This window comes from Xiphophorus hellerii, chromosome 11 (assembly GCF_003331165.1).
Source record: "Xiphophorus hellerii strain 12219 chromosome 11, Xiphophorus_hellerii-4.1, whole genome shotgun sequence".
Taxonomy (NCBI): domain Eukaryota; kingdom Metazoa; phylum Chordata; class Actinopteri; order Cyprinodontiformes; family Poeciliidae; genus Xiphophorus; species Xiphophorus hellerii.
In genome coordinates, this window is record NC_045682.1 from 22,187,532 (window position 1) to 22,215,109 (window position 27,578).

At 37.3% G+C, this 27,578-nt stretch overlaps 1 protein-coding gene across 3 annotated transcripts in view; it reads right to left on the bottom strand.

Moving 5' to 3' along the window:
- Positions 1-27,578, bottom strand: part of grik1a (glutamate receptor, ionotropic, kainate 1a) — a 32,918-nt gene continuing 5,340 nt past the window's right edge. Inside the window, exons 2-18 of one of the 3 annotated variants that reach the window (XM_032577342.1) lie at positions 24,967-25,134; positions 19,762-20,019; positions 18,898-19,079; positions 18,231-18,284; positions 17,906-18,076; positions 16,068-16,211; positions 13,914-14,021; positions 13,678-13,722; positions 9,462-9,578; positions 9,025-9,228; positions 8,698-8,921; positions 8,235-8,353; positions 6,776-6,993; positions 5,854-6,076; positions 3,874-4,124; positions 2,809-2,977; positions 423-534 (exon numbers count right to left, since the gene is read on the bottom strand). In XM_032577342.1, coding sequence (XP_032433233.1) covers positions 2,852-2,977; positions 3,874-4,124; positions 5,854-6,076; positions 6,776-6,993; positions 8,235-8,353; positions 8,698-8,921; positions 9,025-9,228; positions 9,462-9,578; positions 13,678-13,722; positions 13,914-14,021; positions 16,068-16,211; positions 17,906-18,076; positions 18,231-18,284; positions 18,898-19,079; positions 19,762-20,019; positions 24,967-25,134 — 2,612 coding nt within the window. In that variant the 3' untranslated portion in view covers positions 423-534; positions 2,809-2,851. Of the gene's footprint in view, positions 535-2,808; positions 2,978-3,873; positions 4,125-5,853; positions 6,077-6,775; positions 6,994-8,234; positions 8,354-8,697; positions 8,922-9,024; positions 9,229-9,461; positions 9,579-13,677; positions 13,723-13,913; positions 14,022-16,067; positions 16,212-17,905; positions 18,077-18,230; positions 18,285-18,897; positions 19,080-19,761; positions 20,020-24,966; positions 25,135-27,578 lie in introns of all 3 variants that reach the window. The other 2 variants (XM_032577341.1, XM_032577344.1) reach the window with 2 other exon arrangements.

Consider the following 27,578-nt stretch of genomic DNA (forward strand, 5'->3'; position numbering starts at 1 on the left):
CAACAAAAAAACGTATTTATTTTGAAAATCAGTAAAGCTGCTTCACATTTACACCATGGGATACTTTATAAAGTCTGCAGATTTAACTTTACAAACTGTTAACAGTTAAAGATGAGGAACTATGAATAACGTATAAGAGAGATTTAATTTTTAATTTTTGACACGTGTTGTTTTTACAGGGCTGTTATACTGTAAACTACATCTACAGTAGAGTGCTTCACACAGACAATCAATCTAAAGAAAAGGGAATGAAAGAAATATAAATATATATATTTTTAAATTTGTGTCTCACAAAAAATTCAGAGAAGATAAAAAGTAAGTTAACTTCAGTCTGATGTAAATTGCATCAAGTTTTGGATGCAAGGCTCAAGCGCTGGAGTCTCGTCTTCCTCCCTCCCTTTTTGCAGAGCGTTTTGGCTGACAGAAGATGCAGGGGGACCTTGTTGCACTTTGAGGTCGCGACCTGCTCCGGACACCTTTGTAACACTGCAGGGATCTACCCAACTCCTCCATCACAGCACTAAAAGACACACACTGCCAAGAAAAGGACAATATTTTATTGTTTTTTTTAATGTTAATTGATTTTTCAATAACAACAATCCACGATAATAATAAATATTGTTTGGTATGTAACATGTGTAATGAACTTGTATTAATTTAAATCAAGACTGGTGGCTGCAGCTCAATGTGAGCATGTAGCCAATTACAAAGAAAAAGACTTGCTCAATTTTTACTTTTTATCTTTCTACATGAAAGTTAAATGACTCATGATTTTTGTTTTCTCATCACAAAATGTACGTCTGCTGTGCAACATTTTAAATCAGCAAACCAAAATCAATTAGCCAGTTAATGATCTGGTAATAATTTGAAACGATCAAAGGGATGGAAAGCCTGAGGCTCATTTGAAGCTGGAGAATTTTAGATCCCATTAAAAACACATTAATCTTCAATTATGTATCTTTTCTTTATGTTTTATTCTTCTTTGGCTGGTGTGTGAGACATCATCATTCATAGCACAAAGCGTTTCTTTTATCATCTGTTTGTCTTTACGTTCAAAGCCGACAGAAGATTTTCCTCTTTCATCCGTAGGCTTTGCCAAAGGCTTCCCAAACAAACATGCTATCTTTAGGGATTTTCCATGAATACCAGTGACTTGTAGCTTCAGTAAAGAAAACTCATCTTCTATCAAACAAACAAAAAATGTTTGAACCAAATTTACTCTAGTCTCTCCAGTAACTATTCTCTAGAATTATATTTGTTTTGGTCTCTTAAGAATAATAGATTTTCTTAATCCAGTTTAGTTCAATTGTTACTGTGCATAGCATATACTTTTTAAGTTTTCTTCCTCTGTATATTTGGTTCAACATATTTTACTATTCAAGTTGTGCATCAGTGACAACAGTTTAACTATTTGACTGTCATTCACTCTACAGTGGTCTACCATTTCAGTTTCTGTAGAACTAAACAACTTTTATTCTAATCTTAAGTTCTCCAGATAATGTTTTGGGGTCTTGTGCAACCGTTAAATTTAATACACACAGTTTTCAGGTTCAGGTTCACTCTCCCAGTGAGTTATTATTCATCAGCTGCATTCCATTCTGTTATTAAATTACCTGCAAATTCATTTCTCGTGTTTAATGTAGTTTATGAGTAGTTCTATTTGCGGGATTTATTTTACCTTATACTCAATATCAGGGTTTTTTTTGCTGTTTACTTTTAGAGAACAAAGGTTGTTGAACCTGATGAAATACAAAATATATTAAGTAAAACTCCAAAGCTCAGAGTGTCTTCTAAAGGTATTCATGCACCTTGAGTTTTTTCAGATTTTGTCACATAGCAACCAGCAATTTCATGTTTTATTTGGAGTTTATGTTATAGATAACAAACATTGTAGTGCATAATTCAGAAGTGGAAGAAGGAGATTGCAAGCATTTTAGACATTTTTGCAAATAAAAGTCAGAGTACTGTGGCACGTTCAATCCTTTTTGATTTATGCCTAAGTGTCTGTGCAACTAGCTGCCTTCAGACGACATGTTATAAATAAAGAATGTCCTCCTGTATGTAATTTAATTTCAGTATAAAGCCACTATTCTAAGAAGACCTTAAGGGGCTTCTTGAGAACATTAGTGAACAAACAACATCAAAAAGACAAAGGGAAAAAACAGATGTTTAAAGCAGGGTTAGTTTGAAAAAGAATGTCCCAAGATAAGAACATCTCACAAAGCACTGTTCAGTCCATCTTCTGAAATCAGGACAAATATGGTGTAAGTGAAAGCCTACCAATACATGGCTGTGCACCTATCAGACTGAGTAACGGAGGGTGGATAATGACTTCTTATGTGTCCCCATAATGGGTCCAGCTTACAAATGCACGAAGGTTCTTTGATCAGATAGGATTAAAATGTGACTTTTTGACAAACTAATAGTGCAAATCACCCTGAGCACATCATCTCCACCATAAAACACAGTGGTTACAGCATTATGATGAGGGTCAGTTCTCTTTTACCAGGGACCAGAAAGCTGGTCAGAGTTGATGGGTGGATAGATGGAGTTCTTGTAGTTTGTGTTTGTAGAAGAATGAGGAATAAATTCAGGAAAGCACTGTACATGCTGAGGCACACGTTAAAAAATAAAGCTCATAGGAGGGTTTTTCGCTAAACAAAACAAAAATGGGTCATTAATTAGTGTGTTGAGGGTAAAAGGGTCAAAAGCAATCACAAATCAGTAAAGAGGTGGTTGCGTGTGACTGTAAGGGTATACTGGGACACTATGATGCGGGACAAAGAGAAGGTCATCTGGTTTACAAACCTATTGTCTACAGCGAGTATGAGTTGTGTATGAGCTGCCATGGCTAGTCTGTGTCATCCCCCAGTAGCCTGCCGCTCTCCAGATCATTTGATAAAGAGCTGCCAGAGGAGGAAGTGGAGCCACGGCGTTGGAACTGACGGGACTGCATCCCGTAAAAGAAACAAAATGCCTGATGCAAAAAAAAAGGAAATAAAGATGGATGGAGGAGAAAACACGCAAAAGATAAACAAACTTAAAAGACAGAGGATATTATTAGATAAAAGCAAAATAATAAAAAAATAAGCTGAAATACACAAAGTCAAACCAAACAAAAAAAAAAGAAATGAGGCTGAAATTATGATGCGAGTTCAGTGACAAAAAACGTAAAAAAGTGAAAAACAGCTACTTAGAGTTAGTTTCAACGTAGAGTTGAAACCAAGTAATTATATGCATAGTATGACAGGAACTATACATATTTTTTTATCACTGTTTGGTTTCACATAAATTAAAAAATAAATGGGCTGAGCTGGAAAAAATGTGTGCGAGCATATCAAATCTAATGTGTGAAGCTGGTGAAAGGACAACTAAATGATCATTTAAATCATTCAGTTTAAAAGGAAAAAAGGTTAAAAAAAATCTCTAAAAAGAAAAGTTTTACTGTAATTACTGTGGCATTTGGCAAATAGAAATAAATTTGGTAATTGCAAGACATTAAGAAAAAAAATGTTATACATCTTCTCATACAGTGTACCTAAAATTTCAATTCAAATAAAGAGAAGTGATTGGTTAGTTCTGACATTTTTAGATTGGAATTTTTTATTCAGTCCAACCTTGCTTATTGTGAAAAACAATCAGATACCTCTCTCTTTTTTACAAATGTCACACACAGCAGGAGCAACTAATATTAAAAAAATAAAGATTTTAAAACACCAAAAATAATCAATAATAAAGGTATAAGAAAATACAATTTCTTATTCCCTACTATTTAAATTGTCTACTGTAAAATTTCAATCATTCTTTCATATCTGAATGTTAATTTGCACTCTTGAATTCTTTAGATGAACAGTCGTGTTGTTCTTCACTCACCTCCTCAATGTCTGCATTCCTTCTGGCCTTGTAGATGAACTCTCCAATTGCCACAAAAACAGACAGCACCAAACCGGCAGCTAGAACAATGAAGATCCCACCAATGTTCTCCACACCCAAAGCGTTGGCTTCCTTGTTGTCCTCCTCTGGACAACCATTGCCCCTCCACCACTTCTCCTTCATCATGTGTAGCTTCCCTTCCTCCTGCAGCTGGAGGATGGCGATTGTGATTTTGTCCCTGTAGGGAGAGCCTTTCAAAGAAGACACGATATTCACAAAATGATTATTAAATTATGGATTTATTGTTTACCTTTTTATATTCAACACTCGTGTTCTCTTAATCACACTTTACAGCATCAAGTTAAAACAATGTTTCTAATTGTTATTTGATAAGCATTATTTAGACCTGATTTGCATAGAAGTCCTGTACAAAAGGATGGCCAAATTAGTTCCAAAATCCAGTTTGGGCTTCAGTTTTCAGTTCTGCCTGAATTACAAAGAAGTAGGTTTTATTTAGTCCTGTGGTGCTCATTATTTTCAGCACTCATGTACTTTTCCAGCAGGGAGACAAGCATGAGAGTGTTGTTTGCTGAGAAGCAACAATTAACTGGCTCATCAACTAGGCATGCTGGCATGAATGAAAGCTGAGTTTGAAGGTGTGTAAAACTGTGCAAAGCTTGTTTTATTCTTATTCCTCCTAACAATTACTGAGAAAAGGAAAACTCAGAATAGATCTTTCAGCTTTGGCTTTTGGTATTTTCCTGACTTTTTCGAATTAAACTCCTAACCCCTTTTGGACTTATGCTCCTTTTCTCTATAAACTATCTATGATATAGCTGCTGATATAGCCACTCTTCTTGACAAAGTTGGTTCAAATTGCTTGGTTTCATGGCACAAAATGGAATTTGATCATAGTCCACTAAAGTTCATGAGAGTAGACATTGGGGCTTTGACTATGCCATTCCAAAAGCTCAATGTTAGCCTGCTTCATTCATTTTAAATCAGTTTGGGGTTCAGAATTGCTGCCCAACTGTGTCAAAGTTTAGTCCATCTACTTGATTTGAGGTCAAAAAATATTTTAGAGGCAGTCCTTCCTCTTCATTATTCCATGGCTTTTGTGCAATGGCCCCACATCATAATGTTGCCGTCTTGTTAAACAGCATTCTTATGTTTGAAAACCTTATCTTAACTACTTATTCTAAACACACTCCTTGCCATGTGACCTTTTAACTCAATCTTTATCTTGTCTGATCATATGACCTTTGTCCAAGCAGCACTCAGTTTGCCAACATGTGTACCTTAAGATTTCATTAAAGCTAAAGGTGACAGCTTTTAAATTATTCTTGATCTAAATCTGTAAGTGGGCAAATACTTTCTCCCATTTTCTGTGACACTGGAAGCATTGTGTTTTTAAAATATGCAATATTACAGAAAGGAAGCATGGTGAGTCTGGATATAAGATGTACTGGTAATTGGTCAAAACTCTCTTTCTCAACAAAAATGTAAAATCTGTTTCACTATGAACAATGACAATGTTTCACCAATTAATAACAGGCTTGCCTCTTGGTGACTTATTCCCTAATAATTATTCTCTTTTAATATAAGATGTAATTTCATTGTGGAGTTGTAAGAAATTAATGAAGTCCTGAGTTGGAGGAAGCCAACAGCTTTTCAGAAGTATGTCACCTGTTTTAGCTGACTTTTGCCATTTAAAATGGCTCAAAATGAAAATGTTTATAGTAGTGGAACACAGTGTTATGCTGGCAGATATTAACGGGCTAAACTTTCCCAACACTGACTGTTGTTGTGGTTGGTGCTGTTTTGTTGAGCTGACCAATATGTATTTCTTATTCTTGATTATCTTGGCAACTGCAGTGGTCCTGAAATAACTCTAATTCTCTGTTAGATGTTAGATGACTTGAGTATTATTTAATCTAATGAGTGCTAACAAATATGAAATGTTGTTTTAACTCCTCTTACCAATAGGTGTTCCTACTCCATAGCCCTTGGAGTCTATGAGCCCTCCGATCTGTGTGAGGTTGCAGTTTCTTTGGCTGATGTACTCGATGCTAGTGGATTCCATCAGCATGGCATAATCAGTTGTCAGCACACGGGTGATGCCTTCCTTGTTATTCTTTACTAAAGCTGTTTTCCTGCTGCTCATAAAAGCCCACATCTTTTCATAGGTGGAGATCTTTGATTTCTGAAAGATCAAAAAGAAATGTGAGCTAGTACGAAACACAGATTTGAGGGAAAATCTAAGTGAGCCTATCAATTATTCTAGATGCACATGCAGTATATATGCCACATGTGATTAAGTAGATTTGATGTGCAGCCACAAACGTGAGTAATTGTAAAATTACAAAGTGTATAGCTCATTGTGAACATCTCTTCTTGCTCTGCCAGAGAAAATGGGACAGCTGTGTGGTAAATCTCCCCCAGCTGATTCAATTTGTTGAAGCCATCCACCCAGTCAGCTTCTTTCCATAGAGGCAGCCATAATCACTGGCTGCAATCTAGGAGGATAAAGCTCAGCATGAATCAACCCCACTGAGCCACAGCATGTGAGGAGAGGTGAATGTTGTGACGCAAGATGGTGACAGTTCTACCGAAGGACACTATTACGGTTCTCAAAAGGCTTGAGTCACCTCTCTGTTCTTTATTTTTTCCAAAGAGCAGAAGACAAGTTTTAACTAGTCTCTGAGCAACGTTTTTCCAAGAGATAAAGCAATGTTGATGAATGCTTTATTAATATTTAAATTTATTTAATTTAAATATTTATATCTGAATATGCAAGTATGGAAGCATTAATATGTAATATGTAAAAAATAAAAATAAAAAACTGTTCTCATTCTTAAGTAAATAAGTTTAGCATTTATTATTAAAAAATCTCAAGACTTGCCTTAAAGAATGTCATTGTGGATCCATCCCTCACTGCCCCGTATTCAATCCTTGTTTGTTTGGCGAGGTCGTCTGCAGAGTCGATGGGGGCATCCATTCTTTCAACTGTCAGGAAGGCTGCCAAGTTGGCCGTGTAGGAGGATATGATAATTAAAGTGAAAAACCACCAAATACCCCCAACTATACGGGTAGACAAAGCCTTAGGCATCACCTCAGAGCCTGGAGACATTGCAAGTAAAATAAAGAAAGTTAAATGGGTAAAGGTTTAAAAGTGTGTTAAAAGTACTAGTGGAATGGAGATAAATAAGTGTATGATATATATGAGCATATTAAAATTTTCTTTGTTGAATGGAAATACAGTATATTGATGATTAGTTATCTTGAGCAAATGTGCAACAAAATACAAGCACAGTTTACAGCTACATTGTAGATATTGTGTATTTTATTTTTGTTTTGCAGTAAGAGTTCTTTTAATTTTATTTCACAACACTTACAACATGTGTAAGCAGCAATTTGAAAAAGAAATGGAAACCCCTTGAATGGTGAGATGTATCATCTCATTTTTTATATTAATCTTATTCTGATTGGACAGACAAGCATGTGCATATAAACAGGAGCCTGCTGTAGGTCCTGTAATGATATTTTAAGGTTTTTGGTGACTTCTTTCAGTGTCTTCTGGTCTGCTCTCAGAGTGAATAGCTTGGACGGTCAGACATAAACATTTAACTTTCTGTTTAGAATGTCCTCTTCTCATAATATTTTCTAGCTGATTTCAAATATTCTTGAGACTTTTTTAAACCCCTTACCAGATACTTAAGTTGTTACAGTCCTCTCTTGGAAAGTTTCAGATAGCTCTTTCCCCCTCATCATGGTGCTCATTCTCATTTTAGAAGTCAGTAGTTGACTGGACTAAATGTATGAGGTGTAAACAGGTCATATTTGCTTGGAAATGCTGACTATTGATTTACACCTGATGTGAAATTTGAATATTTAGCCTTGTTAAATGTAAAACTGTCAGAATTTATCCTTTAACACCCATGACATTACATATTAAATGATACTTGTTTAGTTTTTGTAGACATGTTATTTAGATGTTTCAGTATGGCAAAAGTACATATTAAATAGCCTTATATCAAAATGGAGGAAAAACAGTCTGTCAGAAAGTTTTTCACATGACTGTATATTGTAAACTCAAAAGAAAGAAACAATGCATGTAATTAAATAAAAATAATGATTACATTCTTTGATGCACTAACAAGCTATCTGTGCAGCCTTCTTGCACTAGTTGTTTTGTGTATTGCTAGTCATCTATTGCTGCATCTCATACCTACATAAATAAAATGTCCAAATTATCCAACATAACTCTCACAATGCTTAAAACATGACAATTGGAATTTATGTCTTGCCCTTTAGCACACACATCTTCTCATTAAAAAACATCAAAAACAGGAGATCTGAACCTTGTCGCATTAGCGCTCCAATGCCAAACCAGAAACTGTTGAGCAATGTGAAGTTGTTCTGTACCAAAGTTGAGGATGGATTGCAGGCATGTGGGTTGTACCACTCATATGGTGTAAACCTGAAAGACAAAGAGTTACACTGTGAAAGAGAAATAGTTAGGCCATAAGTTATGTTTTACAGACAGTTAAATTGTTATCACTTCAAGCAATCTACTTTCAGTTAACCTTGAACCAAACAGTTATGTTTTTGAAGATTAGCTGAGACAACTCTGTTAGGTGAAGACTCCAACATAAATTGATAAAATGAAAAACCAACTTGTGGCCTTCATCAAAACCTACTGACAACATTGATATTGCTCAGATTCTAACAGTCATGGCTGCTACCTTAACCTTACATGCATAAATCTGCCAAGTCATGCTTGTAACAATAATCAATGCCACATGCAGCAGTTTAGTGGTTTACCTTGCAATCACAAAGAGCACACAGCTGACCCCAGTACAGGCTAATAGCACATACATCCAGATGTCCGGGGACAGAGGGTTGAGGAAGGAGAACACGCCTGGATTGGTACCGTTGGGTTTCCGGTACAAGATACTGATTCCTAAAGTCATGAAGGGCTTGGAAAAGTCAATCACTTTTTCTCGAACATAAGTGATAGTCAAAGGAGCCACAGCAAGATCTGCAACCTGTTGTTAAAAAATAAAATTTTCAGAGATTCATTTTAAAGAAGAGAATAAAAAACTAGTAATGCAGAACAGTGAGAGTCACAACAAACTACTTTTCACTCACATGGTCGATAAGCTCCCGGACCATCCCGTTCCATTCTCCCTTATCATTCTGAGCTCCATACTTCCCATCACCCACCAACCGGACTTCATATGTAAAACCCAAGATGTTGGAGAGCTCCTTCAAAAGGTCCATGCAGTATCCCTCATAACGGTCGTTTCCAACCAGCTCCTTTTCAGACTTTTTTACCATCACATAAGGATTTTCCTTTAAAAAAAATAAATAAAAAAATAAACTTTACTATGCAAATAGTCTTTATGGCAGTATTTCTATGAAATTAATTACATCTTGAATTTTAGTCTGAAGATACTGGAAACGCAAACAGGAATTAGATTTGGATGAGTATTAAATAATCCTCTCTATCTTTTTAAAATCATCCTTCTTCTTCCTAACCCATCTAACAAGATGGGTCATGTTCTGTTACTAACCCATCTTCTCACCTGTATGGTTGTGACAATCAGAGTCCTGTTAGCCAGAGAGTCTGTCACATTGGTATTCTTTTCCCGGGTGGGCTTCTCCATTAGTTTCATCCCCCTGTATGAGTTCCACACAGCCACCTGGAACCACAAACAGGATTTCAGACTCAAAAACTAACATCTGCTGCTTTAATCGAAACATGCTACATGTGACACCTGCTCTACTCAGCAAATAAGAAAGACAGAAATCTAGCAGAGACTTGTTGAATAAACTGTAAAAACCTGAATAAGAGTGTTATGTGATCACTAACACCTGCATCTTTAAAGGGAATAAACCAGCTGATTTTCTCTTTCATTGGTGAAAAATGAAAACAATTTTATTTGTTTTCTTTTCAAGGCTAAAGAGGAAACTGGAAGCTGCTTCAGTGAACTGTATATTAATCATATTTTCTAACTCGGTGAAGTGAGAAATTAAAAGAAAAGTAAAAAGATCTAACACTTGTGCCTCCTTTTCAACTTTCTCCCTAATTCATTGTCCTAAAACATTTACCTTTACTTACTGAGCACTAATAATTTTTTACCAAAGTGCAGAAACTTTTATGTACATGACAACAGAGGATATTAACATGAAGTAATTCCAAGTGCCTTAGTGAATGGCTTACATTCAGACATTTACCGATCACCCCACAGGTAAACCAATAAATACAATTCTTGTTGTTTTCTGAAATAAAACCATCTGATCTTTTAGTGATCTATTTGAAAAGAATTTCTATGAGTTTTGAAAACAAGAATTGAGAGCATAAGTTTTTATTTCTTTAGCACAAATATGCATCTATACATACAGGATCAGACGTTACATACACTCAACCTATATGATAATCTCCAAACTGTTTTTATGTGTCCTTTGTATTAGGAACATCCAGAAATACATCATTTTCTACCAGCTAGCTTTTGATTTGACATTAAAAAATTACATATTCTTTCATCTTCAGTATTACTGTACGAGAAACAAGATGCTGCCACAACCGTGCGTAATAGCTGATACAGTCTAAGAGGTTTAAAAGCTTCTCCTTAACTCATCCAAACAAATCAATAAATATTTTAAACTTGTTAATCCATTTCTTGTGTTTAAAATGTATAAATTTACCACTTACCATTCCTTGTTTTTGAAAGGCACTAAAACTGTGTCTTTTATGTTCATTTAACACTCTAAATATTTAAACACACTAGAAAATCTAATAAGCTTATTTATGCCAAAGACAAATATATGACACTTTCTTACTGGAACTATAGTATTTATATATTTAATATTATTTGAACCTCAAATGAATCTTGCACAATCTCATTGGTTAACTTTAATTATTGGAGAAACAGAAGTAAATTATTACAATTAATCAGAATGATCTTGTAAGTATTAATTAGCAATGTAGTCAAAATACATATTTGCCACCTCTGAAATAACAAAGTGAAAAACCTTTTGCCTCTTTTCACTGTAAATATATATCATTCTAAATTAATATTTTGCAACCATACATACAAAGCTCAGTTTGGATGTAATATTAAGGGACTGACACCAACAGGGACAGCATGAATGAAACACGGGCAGCAGAGTCAGATGGGTTCAGAGGCAATAAAGGGCAACAAGGAATCTGTTCTCTACATGATCCCAGTGCGTGTGAATGAGGTTGGCCACACCAGGCGGTTTAATCCCAACAGTTATCAGATTAAAACAGGCATCTGTCAGATGGATTTTCAACTTCTCAAATCTTCTCAGTGTTAAAGAGCAAAGGGTCATGGGAGCTCATGACAGTGATGCAGTAAAGTTAAGCGCATTAACTTATTATGCGTCACTGTTAATAAGAACTGGCAATGACAAGCCTTTCTCTTCTGGCGTTAAACTCTCTAAGCAAAACAATATTTATATTCTGGAACAATGGCCTGTTCTGTCAATCACTGCAAAGAGGATGATGAGCGGTGAATGCATCAGTGCCTCTGACTGTATTAAACTGAGCTTAAAAGACAGCGCAGTCTTTTAAAACTTCAAGATCTGTACTGGAATCTCATTTCCAAACAATTACTTCACTCTTTATTAGAATTTGTCCGATTACATTAACCCATAAAGTCATAAAAACTAGGAAAATCTGTATTATTTCTGAAATCACTATATATTTTTACCATAGAATTCTGAGTGGAAGTTCATAAACCATCATAGGATATTGCAGAAGACAAGAACAGATTGGTGTATGTAATTGATGCAATTATTAAATTAACATAAATACTAATTTGTCTTGAACCTTTCCATAACTTTTACAACCACATACCTGAGGGTGATATATCTGAATTTGATACAACAGACCAACAAACATTTTAACATATTAACAGTCAAAATATTTTCAGAAAAATCATAAAACAGTAATATGTGTTTGTAGTCAACCCCCTTTGCTATGGAATAGCAAAGGGGAATCCACTAGAATGGAATCCAGTGCTTCCAATTCGTAAGTGATAAATAAGCAAACACAGTCCACCTATGAGCAATTTAATCTCCATATAGATAGAGCTGTTCTGTATCTAGCTGAAATATACAATTGTAGTAATTATCTTTGGACCTAAAGAAGAATGATAGAGTCAGCACACTACTATAGATAGTGATAGTAAAATGATGTGTTTGATACTAGATAGTGTGCTAGATAGTAATAACTGCTAGTATATAGTAGTTATTATAGCAAGAAACTAGGGAACAGGACCAAAATCTGGGTATAGTGATTAACTCAAACATGAGCCTTCAGAGTCACACAAAGACAGTTGCAAAATTGGCCTTTTGTCACCTGACATTTCTAGGATTAAAGGACTAATGTCTCAGCAAGATCTAGAGAAACTCATCCATTTCAGATGATTTCAGAAATCTGACCAACTCAAATAGCTGAAATGTAGTTTATGTCAGTCATTCAGTTGCCTTCTTCCCTTAAAACTCTGAGTTATGGGTTTGCTGTATATAGCATTGCAAATTTATCGTGTGTACCAGGGTGGCTTCCAATAAACACTGTTATAAAAACTGACTCTCTCTTCCTCGTGTGCTTTAAGAAAAATGCTAAGAACCCTAAAGCTCATCCGTACTCAGAACCAAATCACACTGGAAAACCATTACCAAAGATTAGGAGCATACTAAGCCGAGCCAAGAAGGAGGCTGGAGGCAAAAAAAAAAAACATTTCCAGAGGAGTCAACAACTTTGAAGGAAATTACTTTATTTCTTATTTTTACTCTTTTCCACCTCTTCAAAGTGTGCCTAACACACTAGCACCCAAAAACAAACCCAACTGCAATGAACTGATAATTTCACATTATTACCATGAAGCCAGGTGTTTCATGAGATGTGCATTCCATATAGTAACGAGTCCCTAAGGATTAAGGTTAAAAGTTAAAAGGGCAGCGTAAAATTAAACTGCAACATAAATCACAGCCTCTGGAACTTGACAGCTGATGACTGTCCACATAGCTGCCTTTCTGACAACTGAGACAGATGGAGTTGGGAACTTTGTGCACAAGCTGTCTAAGAGGATAGACTGGTTAAACATCTGTTCTTTGGCTCAAATGTTTTAAAAAGTACTATAAGGAGTATTTGAGGTCATTTTATACTCAAGGAGATATTATAGAATTTTTAAATTGAGATCCTTCACAGAGGTAACTCTCCATTTAGCATACACACAGATTTTTTGGTCCCAAAGGATTAGGCTAACTGCTAGTTTGGAAATTATAACAACAGACTTCTACAGTCTTGAAACAATTAGAGTCTCAAAAACACCACAGGAATTTTTGCAAGTTCAATTTGATCACCCTTTAAACCATCATCAGATTTGCTTTGGATGGCCATTTATATGTTAGCGTATAATAAAGGAAAGAGGATTTAGATAAACTTGATGTTGGTAAATTTACAGCATTTTATTTTTATCTATCTGGCTTTCTTTCTTGCTTTCTTTCTTTCCTATTTTCTTTTGTCTGTCCTTCCTTCTAAAGTTACTGAGAAAAAGTTTTGATGCTTGTCATATCAGTCAGAACCTGCACCCAAAGAGCATAAAAGCTGAAAAGTCAAATATAGCATAGCTGTACACAAAATCATTGAAGGGTAACAGAGTTGACAAGGCAGGTAACAGAAGAGGTGTGTGGCATATGAAATGTAAAACACAGAAAGGTCTGGGAAAAAAAACAACAAAAGGCTTCAACCAAACAGGGCACAGAACAAACCTTGATCCACCTTTTTGTGAGGCGACTTGTGCCCTCCACAACACCCTTTAGAAAATGTGAAGAAAGCAACGTAAACCACAGACAGCATGGAAAGAAACAGTAAGTTGGTACAACATTAATAATACTCATGTCTCTGCAAATTTACAGTGTCAAAAACATGTTTTTCAGTCACCCACCAAATATAGACCGAGCATGATGTTCGTGTAATAGCCTGTTCTTCAGGTGGCTGTACTCACTCTGGCAGTGCCGTCTTCTTGGAGGCTGATAATGTCCAAATCAAAGTCTCTCCTTAGGCCATCTGTCTTATTAAGTACAATGTGCCCTGTCAGTCCATCCCACTGTGCCTAAAAAAAGAGACACAGAAAGAAAAAGAAAGAGCATCAAGAGAGTATCTAAGTTCTTTGAATGTGTGGAGAGTGAATGAGATACTCTGATAATTCACTCCCAGAATGAGACGGGACACAAAGTCACATATAAAAATAGAATATTCCTTGATCTGATTATGGGTCGCATTTCATTACAGTCGACTGGCCCGATCAGTGGATTTGGTTATGTGTTTTTATGGAATTATTCAACCTACAAACACCTCAGAAGCTTATTTGCGTAGTTTAGACACAATTTGAAAGAATTAAAGGGAAAATAATGTTGTAGGACTTGACAGAACCTAAGTTCATTGCCACTAAATATTTTAACCCAAGATAAATAGTTACCATGTGCTCCACACACCTTTATTAGTCCACACACATTGCACTATGTAAAAGTAACAGGACGTTGCTAAAGCAGGGAGATAATATATGCTTTATGTATGAGTCATTTAATGACACAGTCACAGTGGGTACAATCAAAAAATGTAAAGAGAGAAATCATTTCCCTATACATAGGGTACTGATATACATTGATCAATAAAATTCTAACTAATGTGAGAGAACATCTTTTGTCATTGGTCATATTTGTCATTGATCAATTAGTTTAATTGATAAATGATCAGTTCAACCAGGGGTTTGCTAGATGCTGCTAGTCTAGAGGAGTTGTGAGGGGAAGTCGTGGGGGAGAAGTACCCTGTAAGGCAAAAGCTCTGATGGGGCAACAGCTTTAAGGAAGAGCTTTGTGGAAATAATCAGTGTTTTGTGACAGCAAGTGTTTTATTAATACTGTACTTCACACATCTGGAATTTGTGGAACAGTGATAAGAGGAAAGTCTTTACTGAAAAACTAAATCAATATTAACTTAAATTCTTCTTTTTTTTACTTAATGCCTTTATTTTATTTTAAAAAGTGACTTATAATTAACATTTATAAAAAGATGATTTACTGAATTTGAAGTTACAATTATTGCACGACTATTTTTCTGCTTTCCTATTGCCCTTTGCTCTCCTGAATGTTGAGAAAGTGGTATTTTTTTCCTTTTTTTAACTCTTACTTTATGAGCTGCTTCACGTACAATACTGTATATTCAGCATTTAAATTGAGGGTTCAATACAGGAATGTAAATCAAATTACAGCATTTCCATTATGTCCCTGGAATGCTTTCTTTTCATACATTATTAACTTTAACTTAAAGTTTTAATACAAAAGGCATAAAAAAAGGTAATTTAGAAGAATATCTCTCTGCAATTGTTAGTTTAAACCACAAGATATTATTCATATTTCAAGGGTTCTCTGAGAATATTCTGAATGACAAAAGACTGCCTGCCATGGTAAAATAAAAAGTAATTAACTTCAGTCAAAAACACATTGAACATTATGCAGTAAAATATTCAAAGGAAAGAGAAATCACACTTATTGTAGTGTTAACAAAGCATGATGTCAAGGATTATGCTAGCTGCTCTTGCAATCAGACAGTCTATTATTAAATAATGAATAGCACAGGAGAATGAGTGCTTCAAAAACCAGTAAATAAAACTAGAGGCTAAAGAAGAAAATTCAAACAGAAAAAAAGCACAACATTAGGAAGAAAATCCAAGAAAGGGGATGGAGTGATAACATTCTCCCTCCCAGGCAGGCATTTGTCCTAAACTGGATTTAAGACTTAAAGAGATCAAACTATTGAGCATCAAAGGCTTCATTTCTGTCTGTAGGGCATTCAGTCAGACAGCCGGGCTATAGGCCACAGGTTCTCAACCTCTTAGTATATGAAAGGCATGTATTTTCATATTGACTGCTTTCATATGGAAGGGACCAACAAAATATATAACCTCACTTGATATTAAATTTGTTTGCAATTCAACTTTAAAGCTTTGGCAGTATAAATGTAAAGAATGATCTTGTGCCAGGGCGGTCCTTTGAAAACCGACTCTGCAAATCTTGAAAACTGTATGGGAATAAAGCTGAAAGCAGTAAGCGGCACAGGGTTCTTGGCTCCATAATGTGGATCCTTTTCTGACTCTTACCTCCTTGAACAGGTTCATAAAGCGAGGTCCAAAGCGCCAGGGTTTGTGGCGGTGACACTGCAGCGAGCTAACGGTCATTTGAGTGGCCCGCTGCGACGCAACAGCAACCATGTACACAGCATCAAACATCAAGGCTGCATCTGTCTATAGAGAACATACAGAAAATATATGTGTTTACTTTTTTATTATTCAGAAGCAGCATTTTAAATTACTACAGGCTGTAGATTTTGTCAAATGAAAATTAGATGGGACTGCACAGAAAGTGAGCCACTAAGCAGTGTGGATTTTTTTTTTCTTATTGGTTTACTTTGCCCATCATTGCTTGTGTAACTTCTTTAATCCAATCAGATGTGCTTGTGACCATATTTACAGTTGTCATTCTACTTGTGTAATTTTAATAGAGATGGTTCCTGTTTTGCAAGATAATGTTGTAAAGGTACACATCTGTCATAATTTAGAAACTTACTGTCAAGAAGTCTTTTAAGTCTCACTTCCCAACTGCTCTATGCGCTCTGTTATGACACCAGATTTTTAAACTACAGAAATACATATCATTGACGCTCAGTCATTTTTGTGAAGGTTTTGGTAAATTCAATAAAACTATTTATATTCTAGAATATCCATATATATAACAGATGCTTATTAAATGAGAAAACAACTGTTTTTGGCAATGGAGTTGGAAACATAACGACTTCGCGATGTTTTCCTCAAGCAAAATCTGACCAGCTCACATTATAGAATCCTCCATAAAACCTATGGTGTTTCAGAGGATGCTCAAGGAAATGTCAGTCCGTCTGTCAAAAACTTAAAGCCGAAGCAGCTTTAAGTTTAACTCAAAACATATCAATAAACCCCCGTGGACAGCCTGAGAATTAAGAAATTGACTTGAAACAGGCAGTGCATGCAAGAAACCCTTTAATATATCTCATGGCTGAAATAATTCTACATTAAGGAGAGAGGCAAGCTTTCCTCAGAATAATGTCAGAGACCAGGCAATGGCTACAAAAACCATTTAACTGAATGAATTTCAATCAAAATTTGTGACACTATCTATTAGGGGATCTTTCTGCATGGAGTTTGCAAGTTCTCCCTGTGCATGCGTGGGTTCTCTTCGGGTACTCCAGCTTCCTCCCACAGTTCAAAAACATGACTGTTAGGTTAACTGGTTTCTCTAAATTCTCCCTAGGTGTGTGTGTGGTTTTTGTGAGTGCATGGTTGTTTGTCCTGCGTCTGTCTCTGTGTTGCCCTGCGATAGACTGGCGACCTGTCCAGGGTGACCCCGCCTCTCGCCCGGAACGTTAGCTGGAGATAGGCACCAGCACCCCTGCCGACCTCACTAAGGACAAGGGTGTTAGAAAATGGATGGATGGATGGATGGATGGTCTCCTAAATTTTCCCACAGTAAGACTGCATAATTTTTTATATATCTTTTATTCAGTTAGCAAAAAATTTTATTTTTTGTTGCTTATTTGCAATACAATAGATTTTCCTGAGACAAAATTAAAAATAAGTCATCATTGCCATTACTTTATAGAGAACAAAACATTAAATAGGATATCTTAATTTTTCCCCCATTAATATTGTGAATTAAAGGGCTATTTTGATTTCATAATCCTGATGACATGTGATACATTTATTCAGACTCTGAAACAATTAATGAACATAAATCCTTGATGCATTTTTAGATCTGCATCCGAGAGGAAGCAGAAAACGTTAGAAAATGTTCTGCTTGACTTATCACTCTTCAATAAAAAAAAACAACAACACATTTTTGATCAACTGTGTTTACATATTATCAGATAATCATCTGGCATCACTGGCTTAGAGCTTAGACTTACTGTCATGACTCCTTCCATCAGACCACTCTCCTGTTTGGGAGCCTGTACTCTGTCCGAAGCCCACTTGTCAATAGTTGAAGCTACCCACGGATCATCAAAGTTAAGTAGTCTGAAACCAGTCATGTTGACCCCACTGTAACGGTAGGGTTCCAGGTCCAGAGCGAACAAATCCTGCCGGAGTAAAGAGCAGATGAAAATCAGAGGAATGAAGAAAATCTGAGTACACTGCAAGGAGAGAAAGAAAGTGATCTATAATAATTTCTAATCTCTAGTCAATTAACAAAATTTCTCAGTCAGGAAACAAAACAATCTTTAACCATCTCACCAAAGTTGTGAAGAAAAAATGATAGTATTCTGTCATCATCCCCATAGATGAAAGCTGGAAATAATAATAAAAACATCATTTATAATATCTCATTATGGGTGAATTACAGAGTGAATATATAACTAAATAATTAAATTATAACACACTCTTTGATTTTCTTACACTTTATGTAAGTTTAAAATAAACACAACATTAAAATCATTGATAATAGTGAAATGGATACGACATGAATGCAGAAATCAAACTTTCTGCCTCATTTGTTTTCATCAGGGTTCTAAACTCAGTAAAGGCAGGTCATTAAAATTAAATATCTGTACATTAAAATTAAAATTCAGAAGAATTGAGTAAAATAGTTCTCAATGCTATTTGAGAACTAGCATTGAGACAGGTCTGTGGTCTGGTTGAGACAGGTTAAAGGTCTGTGGAATATAAAATAAAATGCTTTTGAAATACTATAAGTAGTAGTTTACGTCCTTTATTGCTATCATTCAAAAGTAAAATGAAGGGAGGGATAGTGAATACATTAAATAGATTCCGCATGATTTATTACTTTATTATAATATGCTGTTTAAAAAATGTCATTGAATGTAGTATTGCCAAAGGAAGGAATGTGTCGAGAAACTGAAATAGAAAAGGCATATAAAGTAATAAAAGTGGCATCACTGACCTGTTTTAAAAGTTCTGAAGCTGTGCGGTAAGAACAGTCAAAGATAATAAAAAACTCTCTGTCTTTCTTCAGTTCCTTCAGCAGCGGCCGAGCATCTTGGTTGCCAGGGGTGAGCTGCCGTATCCTGATCTTCAAGTTTAATTTAGCTGGAGCCTTAATCAACTCCTGCATCCGCATCAGACCTAAAATAACATAAGAATTTTAATTATTTACAATTTAATATTTTTTCTGGAAATTTCAACTTAGCTTGGGACTCTTGACGGAACAAAACATCTGTATCTGGCCCCTTCTGTTCTTTTTCATCTGCTCTTTACTCCGGCAGGATTTGTTCGCTCTGGACCTTTGTAATCTGTATTAGCCACACACAGTGCTGAAATAGTGTACAGTGACTGTATGGACCCATTACATTATGTACGCATCAGTGTTTTCTTTTCAGAACACAAAATGGGGGAAGAAAAGTTTCCAAATGAAATGTAAATAAATTGAATTGAACTAAACTGAACCACTAGCAAATATGATCCATCTATATTACGAAATTGTAGCATTCTAATGATTTTCCTCCTCTCAGATGTTTCTTCTTAAAATTTTGAAGAGTACCTTTCCTGCAGAACCAGGAATTTTTTATTATCAAAATGAATTATGTCTGATTTTTTTTTTTTTTTTGTCTTAGGGCTTCCACAATGGCTTAAGAGTGAACAAATACAACACAACACAAAAATAGGGGTAAATTGCTTCTAACTGCTGAACTTGAGGAAGTATTATGTAAAAGATATTTAGTATTTTGCAAAACTTTGTTAATTTCTGACTGATATTTTACAGATATTAACAGTAAAGTGGTGTAATAATATGATCAATTGGCCTTACCTGTGCTGTCTTCATAGACCACTGTTAGTTTCCTCCATTTAAAAAATGTGACCACATCTAGGATGGCCCTGGCGATGGCTGTATATTCAGGATATAGGTTAATAAAAAACGTGTCTTTGTTGTCCACTGAGGGGTGCTTCCACCGAGTCTGTATGTGAGGAACTTCCAGAGCATTGCAGATGGACTGCACTGCACTGACTGAGGAGCTGTGAGAGGGTCCGAACACAGCCACTACCCCGAGAGCTAGCTGGTCACACACTGGTAAAAGATAGGAAAAAACATAAAAATAAATTACTTTAAGGTAAAATAGTTTTTTAAAAAAGAGGTTTTGGGGGGGCGCTAGAGCGCTGCAATGGAGTAAGCGCTTTTTTTTGTGAGGCTCCGTGTCATCTCCTCAAACTTCGCTTTTAACATAACACACCTGGCCCTCTATTCAATATTGTTTTATTTCAAGAGATTGGGAATGCTTTTTTTAACTATTTTTTTCAAAATGGGGAAGAAGGACGGCGCACAGAAGGCGACAGCTCAGTCGAGTTCCGGAGCTAGCAACGAAGCTATCCTAGGTGCTAACACAGCCCAGGGGGTGCAAGTTGCTAAACTTTTCGATCTTATTGACGACCTTAAGAAGACAATGGAGGGTCGTTTCAACGCTATTGAATCTTCTCTCTCTGCCGTGCAAAATCAACGGGAGATAGAGAGCCGAGTCGACACCACTGATGAAGCCATGTCGTCTGCTGATGGCCGCATCTCGGCCCTCGAAGTCTCCTGTGATCAGCTCCGGGAAGCTAACGCCCGGTTGAGGGTGAAGCTAAGTGATTTGGAAGGTCGGTCCCGCAGATGCAATATAAGGGTGCTTGGCATCAAGGAAGGTGTAGAACAAGGTCGTCCTACTGACTTTATTTCACGGCTGTTACCGGAGGTACTCGGGAAGGATAATTTTGTCAAGCCCATCAAGATTGATCGCGCCCACCGTAGTCGTAGGCCGAAACCATCACCCGAGGAGCGACCACGAGCTATCATTGCAAAGATTCACAACGAAAGGGACGTGGCCAACATTCTGCGACTCAGCCGCCTGCATTCACCCCTGATGTACAACGGAGCCCGTGTGTCCATATTTCCTGACTACACAGCTGAAGTTGTGGCGCAACGGATGGCCTACAACAACATGAGGAAGAAGCTAACCGAGGCGGGCGCTAAGTGCTCGCTACGCTATCCAGCCAAGCTGCAGGTTGTACACAACAACATCGTTCAGACTTTTCTCTCACCGGCAGAGGCTGAACATTTCACTGATTCCATCTCTGCCGCAGCAGATGCCTCAATATAGGCTCGTTGGTTTCACTCGTTCGGGCATTGAAAATTTCTGTACTTTGAAGCACAATATGGCTGGTTGTGTTTTTCTTTTCCTAATCATATATCAGTTACATGTTATATTCTCAGCGGTCATTCCGGATATACATAAAGTATATCCGGAATGACCGGATATACCGGTCATTCCGGTATATCCGGTCATTCTGGCGCTAACCTTCTTTTTTAGCTTGAATATTCTCTGGTTTGTACATCCCCTTGTGGTCTTTATATACCTGAACCTGAAACTTAGAATTGTCCAGGTGTGTTATTTGTACTGTTCTTTGTATTTTGGAGATTCCCGGGGTTTTTGCTCCCTATCTAGGAGTGGTTATGGAAGTTCTCATAGTGTGCTGCTCTGGTCAGTTCCCAGCAGCCTCCCTTAGCTCAAGGGGAAGCACTGTTTGTTTTTTCACTGCAGTGTGGGAGTGGGAGGAGGGTGGTTCGAGGGCTGTATTTGGTCACTTGGTTTTAGAATGTGGGGCAGGGAGGAGTGGGTGGGTGCCTTTTTCTTCTTTTTTTCCCCCTTTCTTTCTTCCTTTCCTTTTTTTTCCCCCCTTATTAAGCTCAGACAACACCTTTTTGTCCACCGTTCTGAATGTTCTCTGATGGTGCCCCTTCCATGCCAGCTATGAATCCTATTACCTTCATTACCTGGAACTGCAGGGGTATGGGTAGGGCACTCAAGAGGGGCAAGGTTTTTTCTCACTTAAAGGATCTGTCTGCTGATGTTGTGTTCTTACAGGAGACACATATCTCACCTGCAGAGCAGAGACGTTTGAGGACATCATGGGTGTATCAATCCAACTTCACCTCCAGGGCGAGAGGAGTGGCCATTCTCATCCGTAAAACTGTACCATTCATATTTAAGTCACAGCTGACTGATTCAGGCGGGAGATGCGTTCTTATTACTGGCATCATTAATTCCGTCCCTCTGGCCCTTCTTAACATCTATGCACCTAACTTTGACTGTCCAGACTTCTACAAAAAAGTATTTAATCTTGTAGCGGAACACAGCGAATATAGGATCATTGTTGGGGGGGATTTTAATTGCTACCTCGACCCTGTCCTAGACAGGTCTTCTCCTAAACCTGCCCCGCCATTGCAGTCCACATCGGTTATAACCAAGTTAGCAACATCTTTGGATCTGGTCGATGTCTGGCGGCATCCACATCCCATAGAGAGCCTATACTCCTTTTTTTCTTCGGTACACAAATCTTCAACAAGAATTGATTATTTTCTGGTTGATTCAAACTTATTACCCCGTGTTTTCAAATCCACCTACCACCCTATTCTCATCTCTGATCATGCACCGTTGTCAGTTGAATTTAACTTTGATACTCAAAGAGCACAATACAATTGGAAACTTAATCCCTCCTTAAACTTGGACAGCTCCTTTTGCAAATTTGTTTCTAATAAGATTTCAGATTTTTTGGCTTACAATGATAATGGCGCTGTCTCTGATTCCACTCTTTGGGAATCTTTCAAGGTCGTGATAAGAGGTGATATTATAATCATACCAATCCAATGTTAAAAGGCTCAGACGTAATCGTCTGGCTGAAATTGAGAAGCAACTAACCACACTGGAAGTAGTGCCCCATGTCGATCAGAGAGTATTGGCAGGCATATATGTCTTCCGACCAAGTTTTGGTGCGGAGATGCTGGCGCTTTCCTGCCCTTTCTTTTAGATGGATTGGGCCGAGGAGGGGTGTGGCACGCCGAAGAGTGGAGCGGTGCTGGAGTGTCACGCAGTCAGCTGTAGATCGGCGAAAGAGAGCGCTGCAGACGGATCGTCCCTACCAGGAGCAGCATAAGAAGCGGAGCCCAACCCGTGGCCTCGAATTGATGACTTGTTTAAAGACAATTATTGACTCCGGGGTTTTATTGAGAAAAAGAGGACGGTTTTATTGTGTCACTATTGGTGACTTTTTTGGTAATAAAATACCTTGCGCTTGATTGCTTTGCTGTTTGGGTTTTTGAGTTGTTTGCTCCCCCTTGTACCAAAGACAGAGTGTGGGGCCATATTGGTCATCAACATGAGCACAAATCAGCGTTCAGCGCAACATATTTTTTATGATCTTCTTATAAAACCTCCCACTTCCAGACATCTAATCTCACTGTTTGTGAATGTTTTCTCTATGTCAACGTCATCTACTCATATCAGAGATGCCTGGTCAAATGATTTGGGAGTTACAATTTCCACTGCGCTTTGGGACCGTGTGCTGTTGGGAATAAAAAACTGCTCCATTAATGCCAGATTGCAACTAATCCAGTTTAAAGTGGTGCATCGCCTGCACTACTCTAAAGCAAGGTTGAATAAAATATTCCCAAGTCATTCAAGTACATGTGACAAATGTGGACACCCTAAGGCTACCCTTGGACATCAATTCTGGCACTGCCATTATTTAACAACCTTTTGGTCTGACATATTTTGTCTCTGCCAAACGGCGTACAAACAACAGATACCTTCGGACTGTCTTGTTGCTCTGTTTGGTGTATCTGACTCCTGCTGTGCTCTGCCCCTGCCTGTTCGAGAGGCTCTCGCCTTTGGGATGGTCGTGGCTAAACGTGTCATTCTTACAGAGTGGAAGTCTGCCTCACCTCCCTCCTTTAAATGTTGGCTGAATAACATGGCTTCTTGTTTATATCTTGAAAAAATACGCTACACTCTCAATAATAATGTACCCAGATATGTTGGGACGTGGGGGCCATTCCTTGAACTTTTGAGTAATACCACTGGACACGGGTAGTGACAGACTAGCGTCTGCTCTGTGGCCCTGCTACCTCCCTGCCTGTCAGAAAGGCTGTAGGTTGGCCTCTCGGTTGGTACACAAGTGATTTAATACACCCTGATGCACTCATTTCCAGCAGTATGCGGAGGAGCTGAATATTTTATTTAGTTATCTTACTTGTTTTTGTTGTACATATTAACCTTCCCCTTTTTTTTTTTCTTTCTTTCTGTTTCCCCCATCTATCTATTTGCTGTTCTATCTTCTATCCTTAATAACCTGGGGTGGGTTGGGTTGGGGTATCACTGTTTTTGTTGTTTATTTTCTGGTTACATAAATGACAGTTGGGCAGTCGTATTCTGGAATTTATTTGTAACTGCAATCTTGTTTGGACTCACTCACTGATGATGACAATATAGAAGATCCCAATGCCAGCGTCAACCCACGCCAACTGGTCATCGCGGTCTGATCGATGATCCGGATATCATTGTATTTTGATAACTGTCCTGCAGTCTTGTTAATTTGTTGAAAACAATAAATATATTAAAAAAAAAAGAGGTTTTGCCGTGTATGTGCTTATCTTGACAGAAAGAGATCAGGCACTACGCACCACTGTGTAAAAAAGATGCTGAAATATTGCCAATGTGGAAGTATAGCATAAATGAGGGTTCATTTAGTTTGAAATATCTGACTTTAAAATATTTTGAATGTACTTTGAATCATTTTGTCCTGGTAAACTGGATTCATCATATTTATTAATCGTATTCATTGGAAATAAATGCTTGAAATGTATCAGAGTAAGGAAATAAGAAATATGTAGCTTCCACTTTTTGAACTGAATTACTGAGAAAAATTGCTTTTATAATATTCCTATTTTATGGAGATGTACCTTTATTTAACGGCCATTTTTTCCATATTTTTGATTCTTGGTGATCTTTCATGTTCACAAATAAAATTTAAGATATCTTAAATTTGAAACAATCACAGCTCCACAATATTAATATAGGAAAGAAAATCATCTGTGGCTCTTAAATACAGTATGTCCCACTGATGACAGGTAGTGGTCTATACTGCTGTCATCTTTTAGATGCAGCAAAAGGTGATTCCATGTCACTGAGAGATGATTGCATACCTCTTCTAGAAGCCTCAAAGCCATCAAAGACGTTGATCCTCTGAATGTCGTAGGTTAGAGTTGCGTTGGGCATCAAGGTCTTATTGCGGTTTATGTTATTTACAGCAAACTTGAAGGCCAGCTCGTCCATGCTCACTAGCTCACTTTCTCTGGTCTCGAAAATGCCACCTGGACACAGATATGATGAATTAAACTCTGTTGTGTAAAAATTCCCAACGCACACAAATATTATAGACATTTGCAGCACTCTGCATGACACAATGCACACTGTCTGGTTTTTCATTTTACTAGAACAATTTTTGTGCATTGTTGAAGCTAGTTTGAAGGAGCTGAGTGGGGGAGTGATAAAGGAAAGGGTTTTGTTTTATTTCTGGACTTTTTAACACATGCAAAGGATTTGATATGAATTATTTCAAAGTACAAGTGGCTGTAAATTTAGGATCAAACCAGAATAAGGTGGACTTTTTCTGCCATTTTTTTGTCCAAGTAAAAAGTTAAATTTTGATCTTATTTGTCCACAGAATTCACATTTTTTTCTGAATCCACTACATGACTTATGACAAACTGCAAATGGGACTTTCTGGCAACAGCGCTTTTCGTACCATCAATAGCCATAGTTACACTTATTAATATGTGTTGTTATAAGTGTAAAACTAATGTTTATTATGACTTGTAACAACAAAATGCACATTTAGTTTCAGCTTTTCTTTGCTTTCTCATTGCAGAAAAGTAGCGATTCCAACTACTTAAAGCCGGAGAAGGTCTAAAGTGCAAAAACAAGCCACACTTCTTTGGCTTTTACAGTAAGAAGACCCAAGGCTACATCCAGCTACAGTTGCATGGCCCGGCTGTCAGCACACTTTGAAGAAACAACCCTGTTAAGTCAGACTCGTGAAATTGCCTACAAACTCCTCATCAGCATCCTGTCATCCTGGTGCAAAAGATGTGAAGCGAGGACTCAAAGGCCACATGAAATGGTGGTAGCATAATTGCACCTATCATGCTAAAGGGAAGAAATGAAAAGACTTTAACGGCTTATTGTTAAATTTCAAAACAGACTTTTGTTAGATGAGTCAGAGCACATCAGTAATTGTCAGTCTTTAACATTTTTTCAGAGCAGTTACCTGAGAATGCGGCTTCTGAAGGGCTTCATTGAATCTAATTTCTAACAATTTGTTCTGTTTAATCCCTGTGACAGACTAGCGACCTGTCCAGGGTGTACCCCGCCTCTCGCCCGGAACGTTAGCTGGAGATAGGCACCAGGACCCCACCCGACCCCTCTAAGGGACAAGGGTGTACAGAAAATGGATGGATGGATGTTCTGTTTAATTCTTTTTCAACTTTTGAATGTTTCCTCTCTTCCGCTAACTCCTGATGATGAATAGCACAGAAAAAAAGGTAATGACTGCCCCATCTCACAACTATTCAATAAACTCAGACAGCTTTAAACCCCCCAGTGAAATTACAGGGGACTGTCCCTGACCCTGGCTGCAGCTTGAAGAAAGTGCTTCCTACAGCAAAGATCAATGAGGACCATGATTGTCCTTCATTGTCTTTGAAAACAGAGCTCTTAATTATTTTGACAACAAAGAGTTTTCATTTTCAGGAATTTACAACATGCCAAGCTACTTGTATGTGTATCACACATAAAACCAAAAGTATAGGGGGTTAGTGGAGAAAGCAGACCAAACTAGTGACATACAGTGCCTTGGACTTGCAAATTCTTAAAAAGAATTAGGAAGAATTTTACAATAATTGGTTGTAAATCTTTTACATTGCTGAGCAGAATTTTTGGTCAACCATTCTTTGAGGGATACTTTTAATTCAGCTACACTGGAGGGTTTCGAGCATGAAAATCATGCCTCAATATTGTTGAACCCCAGGCTTTAACTAAAGTGTTTGAGCTTAAGATCACAAACCGATGACCAACCTCTTTCCCTTTGGTATTTTCTGATCAAAAGCTTAAGTCAACTACAAGAACAAAGTTCTTTCTGGTCGGTTCCATTAATTATGACAGCTGAGTCAGGCCCTGCAGCAGGACTGCAGCTCCAGATCATCACACTACAATCACCATGCCCATCTTAAATGTCAACATGATGGTCTTTTTAGAAGCTCTGCTAGCTCTATGTCAGAATTAATGAGACACTCAACCTACAGAAACTTTCACTTTTGTCTTGCCATTTTTTGAAAATCAAGAGATATTTTGTCAAAAGTGAAGTGAGCCTTTTGTTCTTTTCATTCATCAATGATTCTCACCTTGAATGAGAACCATTCATGTGCCATTTTTGCACAGTTTCTTTCTTGTAGAATCATGAATAATGACCTAACCTGAGTCAAGTGTGGCCTGCAGCCTTTCAGATATTGCTCTGGATTTTAAAAATGTTTTGCAGCATCCTGGATGAGTTAGAGTAATTTCTGAATGCCAGCCACACCTGGGAAGGTTGACTCCTGTCCCGTGTTTGTCCATGTTGTGGACAATGGCTCTCATTGTGATTCAAGAGAATCCCAAAGCCTTTAAAAAAATATTAGCAACCATTCAAGGACTGATAGATGACAATGATTTAGTTTTTAATCTGTTGTAGAATTTCTTTAGGTCAGTGTATTATTTCATT